Source organism: Triturus cristatus, chromosome 8 (genome assembly GCF_964204655.1).
Source record: "Triturus cristatus chromosome 8, aTriCri1.1, whole genome shotgun sequence".
Classification (NCBI taxonomy): domain Eukaryota; kingdom Metazoa; phylum Chordata; class Amphibia; order Caudata; family Salamandridae; genus Triturus; species Triturus cristatus.
In genome coordinates, this window is record NC_140591.1 from 1,323,556,812 (window position 1) to 1,323,568,932 (window position 12,121).

At 45.5% G+C, this 12,121-nt stretch overlaps 1 protein-coding gene across 3 annotated transcripts in view; it reads right to left on the bottom strand.

Annotated features, from left to right (window-relative positions):
• SAMSN1 (SAM domain, SH3 domain and nuclear localization signals 1) overlaps nucleotides 1-12,121 on the bottom strand; it is a 388,340-nt gene that overhangs the window by 73,423 nt on the left and 302,796 nt on the right. For all 3 annotated transcript variants that reach the window (XM_085623046.1, XM_085623045.1, XM_085623047.1), the window contains one exon: nucleotides 11,406-11,568. In XM_085623046.1, coding sequence (XP_085479172.1) covers nucleotides 11,406-11,568 — 163 coding nt within the window. The remainder of the gene's footprint in view (nucleotides 1-11,405; nucleotides 11,569-12,121) is intronic.

Sequence of the window (12,121 nt, forward strand, 5' to 3'; positions counted from 1 at the left end):
GAATGTGTCAATGATAATGGCATTTTAACCCCCGAGCAGGCTCGCTTCCGGGCCCACATTAGTACTGTAGACCAAGTTTTTAGATTTGTTTTGATATACTGGCGGATAGTGGTGCTCGGTGAAGGAAGTATATATGCAGTTTTTGTCGATTTAAAATTGCCTTTTGATATAGTGTCTCGTAGTAAAATGTGGAAGGTGTTGCGGGATCTAGGTATGCCGGCTAATTTGTTTACTTTTCTAGTGCGCCTTCACAAGAGCAATTTTGCTCACATACATTGGGGTGCCCAGGGGGAAATCACAGACCCATTCCGGTTTGATAAGGGAGTGCATCAAGGGTGTGTTTTGCCCCCCACATTGTTCTTCCTTTTTATTAATGAGGCTGCGAAATTTCAAGCCTCAACACCTACTGATGCTCAATCCCTTGCTGGCTCCAAGGTCCTAATCCTTATGTTTGTGGACGATGCCCTTATCATATCTAAGACCCCCTGTGGCCTACAGCTTGCGCTGGCCCTGTTTGAAGAGTTCTGCAAACTTAGAGGGCTTAAGATCAATGCAGACAAAAGAAAGCTTATGTTTTTTAATAAACATCGATCATGCAGGGGGAAAATCACCATGGAGGGCATGGCAATAGAGGAAGTTTATGCATTTACGTACCTAGGTTTCACCATGGAGAAAAGGATTAAATGGAAACCCCATATCGAAAAAATGGCATTAAAACACAGACAGCTAGCGGGTGCCCTAAGCAAAGAATTTAGCTTGTCCTTGATTAAACCAGTTAGTCCAGTGATACAGATATATAATGCTAAGGTAATCAGCTGAGTTCTTAATGGCTCGGAATTATGGGGATATGGAAATCTTACACAGGTGACCATCACTGAAAATAAGTTTTTTTCGTGCGATTTCTAGTCTCCCCAAGAGTACTCCCTCACTCCCATTGCTTAGCGACATGGGAATGCATCCTCTAGCAGATATAGCAAGGCTCCGTCCCCTGTTATATTGGCGCCGAATTTGGGTCACACCTGAGTTAACCACCTTCACAAGTGGACTCGGGGATGTCATAGCTGCTGATCGCCACCATAAAATAAGTTGGTTGAGAGCAATTAAGAGGGCACTGGCCTCAATGGGTTTGAAACATCTATGGGAGTATACAAGCAATCTACTGCCTGTGCCTAAAGCTGTACTGAAGAGCAAATACTGGGACATGGTGGGTCAAAATACCAGCAGGCTGAGCGATAGTACGACGCTGACTGGGGAGGTTTGTGTTAGAAAAACCTCGTCCCCACCTCAAACCATATTGGGATATCATCTCCAAACCCCTTGACCGGAAACTCTATTTCCATTTAGAGTCAACTCTTTACCTCTAAAATCCTTTACTTCAAATTGGTCAGATTCAGGAGATGACAAGTGCCCATATTGTGCTGTACATATAGAAACATATCCACACGTTCTTTTTGTATGTCCTGCCTAAGCCATTCCGCGAAAGAGCTGGCTAGTGCCTTTATGTAAGAACTTGGGCACTAGGCAAAGCAGTGAAGCACTAAGAATTCTGAGGACTGACCCTTCGCTCCGCTATGCTATCCCTCTAGCTAAATTCCTAATGTGGGCTTTGTGCATCAGATTAAAAACTGCACCAATATAGAATCACTTCGCTCCTTCGCCAACAGATCTCCCTTCTGATGCAGTATTAATCTGATTTGTATTAATCTGATTTTTACAGGCTATTGACTGAATTCCAATGTGTGTAACACTTCTATTTGTATTTTATACGGTAGTAATAACATTTTAACCTTTTATCACAAATATTTACAAATGAGTTTTATTATATGCTTGATTTTATTGTCCTGATACTTATATTGGCTACCCTCCAATTCATTAATCCTGTTTTGTATGGTTTGTCTCACAGTTTGAGACATTTTTTGTGTTGCTACTTAATATATTATATATTATGTTACCACTGTACACAGTGGATGTATTGCGATACCATGAAGGTATTAACGGTGCGACTGCTTTTTTAAGGTGAAACGATCAATGATTGTTTTTGTTTGTATATACTGATACTGTTTGACTTGCAAGACCTTTTCAATAGTTAAATCAGGGACGCTTTGATGTACTTGCTTTTATGACATTATTGTCGAAATAAAGCTTTTTGAAGTGAAGTGATATTGGACACATCAATTCAACAAACTCACTTGCTAAAATTATAATGGTCGAGCCCCATGTTCTATCAAAGCGCTGTAGTGTACCCGTAGCTCTTGCCGTCAAACTTTCCATACACACAAGTTTCCACATTTTATGTAGCTAGTCCAAATTGGTTGGGGTTACCCCTGTGCCCCAGCAGGATAAAAGGGTCTGTTTGGCTGCTCCCAGGGCCAGAGCAATAGCCCTTCCATGGCAGAAACGTAGGGGGAAGGTCGAAGCGTTAGGTAAGCCCAGCAATATGTAACTCGGAAATCTGGGTATCTATGTCTCATAAATATTATCAATGTCCGATAGGACAGCTGACCAAAGCTGTTGGACATTTGGGCAACTTCACAATAGATGCGTTAAAGTGCCCTCCTGCCGACATGGTCTCCAACACTGTGTGTTCCCACCTGTCCTCCACCGCGTGACTCGCGTACCGGAGTATAGTACCAATAATGAGCACATTTGAGGAACATTTTCTTCCCAGCAGTACTGCATGAGGACGCTCTTGCTCTATTGATAATGTCCTGCCATGCTGCGCTGGTGATTTGGTATGGTGTAGGGGTGCAGTGAGAAAGGTGTATAAATCAGAGAGCAGTCACTTATCGGAGTGGCAGGTAATAAACTATTTTTAGAATGTTGTCAATGGGCGGCTGGCATGTGGACATATGTGGGGTTGTGTGACACAGTGTCTCAGGGCAATATATTGCCAGTGGGCATCAGGGGGCATTCCATAACTGGGGCGAAGCTCTGTGAAGTCCATCACTCCCTTTGCATCAAAGAGGTCTCCTAATCTCTTACATTTGGCCTCTTGCCATTTGATATAACCGTCCCTAGTCGCTGCTGGAGGAAATTCTGGTTGACCGATAAAGGGGGTCAGGGGGAATGTCGATGTGGAAAGGTGTCTTTTTTCTTGCACTTTGTCCCAAGCACCCACTGTCACCCTGGATATGGGTGAAATATAAATTCCAGGAGGTCGAAATTTCTTTGGGAGCCACGGCACCTTCCACACATCTATCCCAGTGACCGAGCGGTCGATAAAACACCAGTGCTTCTCGGATGCCATTCTATACCATTCTATCATGTAGCAGAGCTGAGCCGCCTGATAATTAATATCTTTCCAAATGAGGTACACCTAGTTCCCTATCTTTTTGCTTAAGTTCGTCATCTGGCTACGGGCCATGCAAGCCTTCTTCTCACCCCATATGAAATCGTTTATAAGATGTTGCAGTTTGGGTAACACCGAAGGGGGGGTTGCAAGGGCAACGTCTGCATGACATATATGATCCAGGGGAGTAAGGTCATTTTAACCACTGCCAATCTACCAAGCCAAGACAGTGTATGTAGTTTCTATTTCAAGAGTTCTGATCTTACCATGGTAAGAAGGAGGGTAGCATAGTTTTCTTGTGCTGTGCATTCAGGTGTGGGGAAAATCCGGAGGCTCAAGTATGTCACCCTGTCCGAGGCCCACTTGAAGCGAAACATGCCCAACAGTTGTAACCGGTGTGTCCTGGGGATCGTCAAACTAAGAGCCTGCTTTTAAGGTTGACTTTAAAGCCTGACACCCTGGCAAAGGCTGCCATTTCCTGGAAAAGTGGAGGCAGGTTTGTGAATGGTTGTGTCGGGATTAGTAGCACGCCGTCTGTGTAAAGTGATATTTTATGCTCCCTGTCTCCCATACGTATCCCATTAAAACCAGCCCACTGGTGAACACGTTCCGCAAATGGCTCCATGTAGAGTGCAAACAATAACGGTACCCCAAGAGGTCCTAAAGACTCCATTCACCCTGACCTTGGCCTCTGGAGGGCATTATCTCAGTTAACCCAGCCTCGAAATCTCTCCCAAAATCCAAATCTATGGTGTACCATCTGTAGATAGGGCCAGTGTACCCTGTCAAAGGCTTTTTCAGCATCGACTGACAGGAGCAAGTCCGGCACCTGAGCACATTGGGATTTGTCTAGGCTATGGCAAAGTCTTTTAGTTCCATCACTGCAACCCCTCTCAGAGATAAACCCTGACTGGTCCGGGTCAATGAGGCCTTGCATATAAGGCACAAAGCGTGCTGCCAATACACTGGTAAAAAATTTTAGGTTGAAGTTTAGCAAGGAGATAGGCCTGTACGAGGTGCAGCTCCTTTGATCTTTGTCCGGTTCTGGAGAACTACTATGGAGGCCATCTGCATAGACAGCGTAAGGCACCCAGATGCGCTGAATGATTTATAGAGGCGAGTGAGGAGCAGGCTAGGGTAAGCCAAATAATTTATAAAATTCAGAGGTAAAACTATCTTCTGGGGGAGCCTTGCCCGTAGGAAGGTCCCAGATGGCTTGGAGTACTTTCTCAGAACTCATATCGACATCCATTTTAGCTGCTTCTATTTCTGGGAGTTGGTTCACGGGGCCCTTATAAATAGCATAGTTCAAGACTGACCCCTCGTCCGGTGTCTCTGCAGTGTAAAGCATAGAGTACAAACGTTCGAATTCATCTTCTATAAGGTTGTCCGACCGTAGTCTCCTGCCCTTCAGATCCTCAACCTCCTCAACTGGACGTTGGTCCACTTGTGCTCGCAACTTGCTTGCTAGCAATCTTCCTTCCTTATTGCCCCCTTTGTAATACTTCTGACTAGTATGCAGAAGAGCAAGTTCCACCCTATCAACGTCCAGTGCCTTCAATTGTTTTTGCGCCACTGTAAGCTGATGCCGTGCCTGAATGGAGCCAGTTCTATTTCTTTAAACATACCTTCTAGTTGTTCGCGCTTGGTCTTCCTTTCTTTGTTTAGTCTAGTTGCGATGGCTAAGAATTGCCCCCAGAGGACCGCATATAATGTATCCCACAATAGTGTACTTGGTGTAGAGCCGTCGTTGTTTATTTCCAGTAAGTCCTGAATGGATTTCCAGAGCTGCACCATATTGGATTCGTATGTGAGTAGCCTATGATTCAATCGCCACCCCCTTTGAGGTGCCTGGCCCTTGGTAATCTCAATGAGAGCGTAAGAGGGAAATGGTCTTACAATGCCGCTACTCCTATTCTGCAGCTACAGCGGCCTGGGTCATATGAGGAAGAGTCAGAAAGAGGTCCAAGTGTGTGTAAGTCTGGTGTACTGCTGAGAAAAAGTGTCTGGCAGAGGGATTGCGTCTGCACCATATCAGACAGTTATGCATGGCCTCTGAGAACGCCCCCATCCTTCCCTCTTGATACCAATCTAACCCTCTGAGTGTCAGATACTATATTGTAGTTCCCACCTATTACTAACTCCTCCTCTGGGGAGGCCAAGACCTCAACCAGGATCTTCCTAAGGAAAGGTTCCTGTGAGTCGTTGGGTACATATATGGAAGCCACATTGTGAGTGCGGTCTCCAACTTCCACTCGCAAAGATAGGAAATTACCTGAGATCTCAGCTTGAGTCAAAGGAACCCTCCCTGAAAAGTGTGTTGCAAACAAAATGGCCACCCCTACCCGCTTCCCTGAGGTGGATAAAAAATATTGATGGTCAAACCACCATGATTTAAGGAGCCTCCAGTCATAGCGTATTGCAGAAAGCATATTTCACATTTTGTTTTCCTGAGGAATGTAAGCAGGGCTTCGCTGGTGTGTTGAGGCCTCAAACATTGAGGCTCAGTATCATAAGGAGGTGCTCATTTGTGTCTATCATGAATGTAGCTAATCTGTGCGTGGGACATTAAGAATCTCCAGGGAAGAATTCCTGAATATGGGGCTGGAGAAGAGTCAGAAAGAAAAAGAAAAGGGGTGTTTAGAGTGAGCCGAGAGTAAGAGGCCTACCGGGGCCCAGTGAAAAATACATTTCCCAGTGGGTGCAATTGAAGGAAGAGTAAGAGCCTTCCACAGACACCTTTGAAGGGGGGACGCACCCGGCTCCCATCCCTTCGACAAACACTCCCCTTCCTCCAAAATGCAAATCAGTGAAAAAAGAGAGCAGGTCTGGTAGGGTGCGATCAATCTCGGAAAGTACAGTACTACATCCCTCATTGCAAACAGTGGGAGGCCTGTATGACGGTCTCACCTCATAGCCCCCTGGCGTACCTCAACAGTCCTCCCGGTAGGCTGGGCAGAGAGGAAATTGGAAATCTAATCAAGAAAAACATTACCTAATAAACCGTTTGTATAACTAGAATCCAATAACTGGGAACAGATGTCAACAATTAAGATGGTTTTGTTGACCAGGCGTCCAGCCCTCTCCTTGTTTCCAGCTTGAGGTAGGGGTTGAGACCTCGCCAGGCAAGGCCAGTGCAAATGGAACCCTCAGTCATCCTTCCTGGCAGTACAATGAGGAAGTCACTAAGCCAGTTCTGTCAGGGGCTTACGATTCTCCAAGCCCTGACTACTCCTCAAATTGCTAGAGCTGCCGTAGAAGGGCTTTCGTTCTTTGGTGCTTTCCGACTCTGTTGGTTTCATCATGAGATCCTTCCCTGTCCTTCGCTGGTGCTGCGGTCTGCCCCCAGCCCGGCTGGCTGCCTTCTTTGTGTACCATCGGCCTTGCCATTTGAAGCTATGTCGGGACTCAAGACAGACTTCGCCTCCTTCAACGTGAGGATCACATGTGTTTCTTAGTTCTATATGAAGGACAGTCTAAACGGGTGACCCCATTTATAGTGTATTCCCTTATACCTCAGAAGGGTGGTGGCTGGCCGCAAACCCCTGCGTCATTGGAGGGTAAGTGGGGAGTGGTCCTGAAAAATTCCCACCTGCATCCCTTCAAAGGAGATGACAGACATGTCTTGTGTCATCGCCATGATTTTCTCTTTGTGTGTAAGAATGTCCAGCAGCTGGGTGTCCCACCTTGTGTGGTGAACAGCCATCACATCGCGGCTGCAACAACTCCTGCCGTTACGTCGCATGCATTACAATTGAAGCGACCTTACGACACGTACACAATAGGATGCGTCCCATTACATCGCATGCGCTTTTAAAATGCATGCACTTTTAAAATGCATGTGATGTCATGGACGGGCTCCGGGATGGATGTGCGCCGGGACAGAGGCGAGGAAGAGACTCTGCAACCGGAACCGGGAGAGAGGAACCACGAGGAGAGAGAGGTAAGTGTCAGGTGGTCGTACTGTATGGTAGTGTTTTAGGCTTTTGGGTTTAGGGCTTAGGGTTGACGGTAGTGTCATGGGGTTGTCGTGTAGGGTAGTGTTTTAGGGCTTATGGTTTAGTGTTGTGTCAGGGGGTCGTAGTGTAGGTACTGTTTTAGGGCTTACGGCTTAGGATTTAGTGTTGTGTCAGGGGGTCGTAGTGTAGGTACTAATTTAGGGTTTAGGGTCGTGTCAGGGGGTCAATCTGTAGGGTAGTGATTAAGGGTTTGGGATTTAGGCTTTAGGGTAGTGTATTGTTTTGTACTGTAGGGTACTGTAGTGGAGTGTGTGTTATGTAGGGTACTTTGCGATGTAAAAGCATGAGGGGGCTGGGTGCGTTGTAAAGGGATTTTGTATACATTTCAAAGGAAATGCGAAGTAATGGTTTCCGCTGTAAAAACCTGCGTTGTGACGGTACATGCGAACTAAAAACTGCGATGTAAAGGCATTCGTTGTTTTAGTTTGCAATGTATCGTCATACATCCCCCTGTGTGTGTGGTCTAGAAGAATTTCTTTATCCCTGAGCTCCGGGGTCACCTGTTTGAAGAGCCGTGCAACTAAATCCTCTAGCTTTCCAGCATCTGCCTGAAGTGGAACCCCTTTAATTCGAATGTTGGAGCGCCTGGATCTATTTTCCAAATACTCCAGGCGATATCACAACTTCTCATTCCTGTCCCTCAGCTCCAATAGTTCCCACGCGTGGTCATGGAGTTCTTCCCTGCTATCCCCCGTTCTTACAAGGGCATCCACACTGTCTCCAAATTCTGATAAATTTGTTTTGAGGGATCTAATGTCTGTTGCCACTTTCTGATGCAGGGCCGTGAAATCGTCTCCCAGGGAACAAAACAGTTGTTCTAAGAACTGGCGGGTAACAGGTTCCGTGGTGTTAGCTGAGTCCAAAGTTGGGGGCACATCAATAGCAACTCTGGGTGGGGAGTCAGTGCGCACTTCATTTTTTCTTAGTGGTGTGCTTGCCTATGACCTCCTTAATAGACGTCCCGAGGCCATTGTGCAAAGATGCCAGAAAATCAGGAGATAACTGCTGGTACCACTCCCGTTAGCTCTCTATGAGGGTTGCAAAGGCAGCTGGTATCTGAAGTCCGCACCTGTTGCTGGGGCCGGGCGGACACTCGTTCCATTCGTTTGGGGCCTCTACTTAGGCCGGCTCCTCAGCTCAGAGCCCACAGGGGGTGTTCTAGACATGCAGAGCAGGGCTCGATCAGTGTGTTCCCTTCACCTGCCCAGGATGGCGTGTGCTGTTCCCATTGAAGACGGGACCCCCAACTCACTACAGCCATCTGAGCTGCCCCTCCCCCATGCAGGCAGTTCCCCCTCCACTCTGGTCGGTCTCTCCCGCTGACCTGGGCAGTTTCCAGGCTGTAACTAGCAGCTGGGCCCACGGGGCCTAAGCTGCTGCCAACAATACTGCAGTTTTCCTGCAGCTCGGCTACGGGAGCCCCAGGGAGGCACAGAGCACTTCCAGGGCAGTAAGGGCCCTGCCGGGCGGAACTCTGAACTCGAGCTGCTACGCCGATGCCATCTTGGCCATGCCCACCACACCTTTGTTTAGAAAACATTGACGACAGGAGGCCAAAGACGATCATAGTGAACTGTAAATTAGTTCAGATTAGAAGGGGTAAGGGATGTAGTGTTTTTATTCAGAAAAAAAATAAATTAAATAATCAGGTGTAAAACATACTTGTATACATCTTTATGAGGTTGGTAATCAAGCGTAAAGCAAGTGGCGTATTTAGCGAGAGGCGACAAATACAGCAACAAACTAAAACATAACAAATCCATTTTCACAGACTGAAATCAAAAACGAACTAGGCGTTTTGGACATTTGTAGAATTTGAATTTCTGTTTGACAATAAACATATCTTGCTTCCTGACTCTGCTTACTCTGGGAAATTGGAGTATTAGTTGAATAGTGTGAGAACCTACTTCAATTATTAATCACTGCACTTTCCCGGCTGAACTACAAAAGTCACTATTTAAACCTCTGCTTGGTACAAAGCAGCCAGGTTTAACTTAGAGGCATAGTGTAAAGGTTTTATGCAGCACTCAAACAGTAATAGAGTGAAAACACATCACAAGAAAAATCCCAAACCAATTTAGGAAAATAGAGAATATGTTAATAAATAAGATGACACCAAAATGACTCAATTCCAGAAAGAAGAACCGGCTATATGGATTTTTAAATTTTTAATTAAAACTAGTGCCAAAAACGCACAAACTGCCAACTGTAGTTGTCTGGTCGCACTATAACTGGCCACAGTCAAAAATTAAGGCCAACTGTAATGGAGCATGGGTTGGACACAGGGACCAGGTTCGTCCCGGTGGAAAGTTTACCTTTTGACTTAGAAACATTTATGTAGAAAGAGTGGTCGTTGGTGAGTCATTGGTGCGGTAAGCTTGATCTGAAACAGGGCTTAAGAACGTTGGTTGGTTGAACAGTGGGGTCCCGTTACTGTCACAGATAAAGTCAGACAAGCTGTGAGTGGGCAAAGTCCAAAATCTGTGCAGAGGAAGGCCTTAATGTTGACAGTTTGCTGCTTGGCATCGGTCCTGACGAAGCACATTCAGACTTAGTGGGGCAAACCAGCAAGGTGAGGCTGACCGGTGATTCGGTCTCAATTGAACTGGCGTGCCTGGTCTCCGAAGGTTCTCCAGGCAGAAAGTTGGCACAGAATTTCTAAGTCTCACTTTTTACAGTGTGGGGATAGAAGGAGTACACTCTAACAACAGCCAAGGGGTCAGGACCTTGGGGCCACCACATGAGGATTAGGACTCACTCCAACAGGGGCCAGCAGCATGGTCCAGGGCAGTTCCAGCTGGTACTGGTCAGATGAGCAGTTACAAGGAAAGGGCCTGTGAAAGCTTGTTGTGTCCTTGTAGCTCAAACAGGAGATCAGCCAGCTGACCCCTGGGTTCATCTGGGGTTCTGGGTCCAAGGCAAGAAGGTCTAGTCTTCCTTTACGTTCCACAAACAGCAGTTCAGTCCTTCTGATTCTTCACAGATCTAAATGAGTTCTGAGGAGAGATCTATAGGGTTCACTTTAATGCCCAGTGGCAGCCTGTGGGTGGAGGGCAAGCCTTTGTCTACTCCCTAAACCAGTTCTGGTTAGTTCCTCTACCCTCACTGGGTTTGGAGCCATCCTGACTAGAGAGACAAATAACCTAGGTGTGAGCTTCAGCTGCCAGTGACAAGGTGGCATGCTCTGAAACTCAGGAATGTGCTAGGTACAGCCACATGCCATCCTGTCAAGGGAGGAGTTCCCCTCCCCACTACAGGGCCCTTTGTCTACTGTCCTGGAGCAATGCACATCTCACAACAGGGGAGCCCTCAGGGGTCAGATGAGAGCTGACATTAGCACTTTTTAAAGGTAATATTGTAAACCAGTGAAAAATTGTGGAGTTTTTATTTTTTACTGCAGGCCATGTAAAACATTAAATATACATAATTTTACGCTTTTAAATACCATGTACCCAGCCTTATGGGCATTTAGGGCCAGGTTGAAATGGAAGTGTACTTTCTCAGCTCTATAATATTATTGCTTCTCAGGAAATGTTAGCTAACAATTACACACCTTCTGCTTGGATAAGGCAGTTGGCTTGGGTGAGCTGCCAAACAGCACATCTTTCATAGATACAAGTTGAGTAAATGCTAGTCAATGAACAGATGCTTCTGGATGTAGGATGTTAGGTTCCACACCAGCCTTGATTATCCACCAGTACACACTCATGTTCAGGATAGGGAGTTTTTCTCTCCTCCAAACCTATTGACATTGTAGGTTGGACCGAGAAGTTTATTCTGCAAGTCAACAAGAATTGGTGAAATCTCGCTGTCTCTGTGGTAAGGTCATATAGGAGCACTATTCCTAATAATAGCCATAGATTACTCTTGTCTAGAATAATTATACAGATCACTTCATTAGTCAATTGCTGTTACTAGATAATTCATTGTCTGTGTATGTCATCATATGTTCTCGACTTAAAGCACTTGGATTCTTCTTTATGTATTTTAAACAAATTAAAGGATGCAGTCTAATAATTGCCTCATCCGTATATACATCAACATATACCTAACCTCACACTCAAGCTTGTCACATCTATCAGAATTATGGTACTCACTGGATGAGCTTTGTCCACTGTTAAGACTGTACAGGCTATCACTGGAATCACTGCCTTTAAGAGAAACTTTCTCTGCCTGCAGTGTGCCTCCAGGGTAACTATTTCTGTAAGAGTATGAATCTGCATCTCCATCTCGGTCTCCATCTCCATCTCCATCCTCTGTCTGAAACCGAGAAACAAACTATGTGAAATATTCATGTTGGAAAATAATGTCTTTGCATTTTATCACTGAATTAATTGAATGGTCCTGACAAGAATGCAAATTTGGTCAAAATAAACCTGTGAAAGTGTGGCAAAATAGTGTTACACTGTACCACACACCACTACATTTCTGAGACCAACATCCGACAGGATGCAATTCTGGCTGGATTTAAAAATATTTTGCTATTTAACCAGAGATGGGCAAACCAGCAAAATAATAGGGAGAGCTGAGCAAGGCCAAGTCAAGAGCCGAGCTTGGCTTTTAGAGCAAGCATCAGTCAAGCAATCAAAATATTTGTTATGTATATAGTGTAACAAACGCAAAGTAAAAATTAAGATAAAACTAAAAAGAAAACTGTCAACATTTGGAACCATTTGACATTAGTACATTAGATTGCATCACTCCATTCAGTGACATTTATTACAGGATTGCGGGCCAGATGTACGACCATAGTTAATTGCGACTCCCAATTTGCGCCCAACTGCGTATCGCAATTTACTATGTACTACAGTGT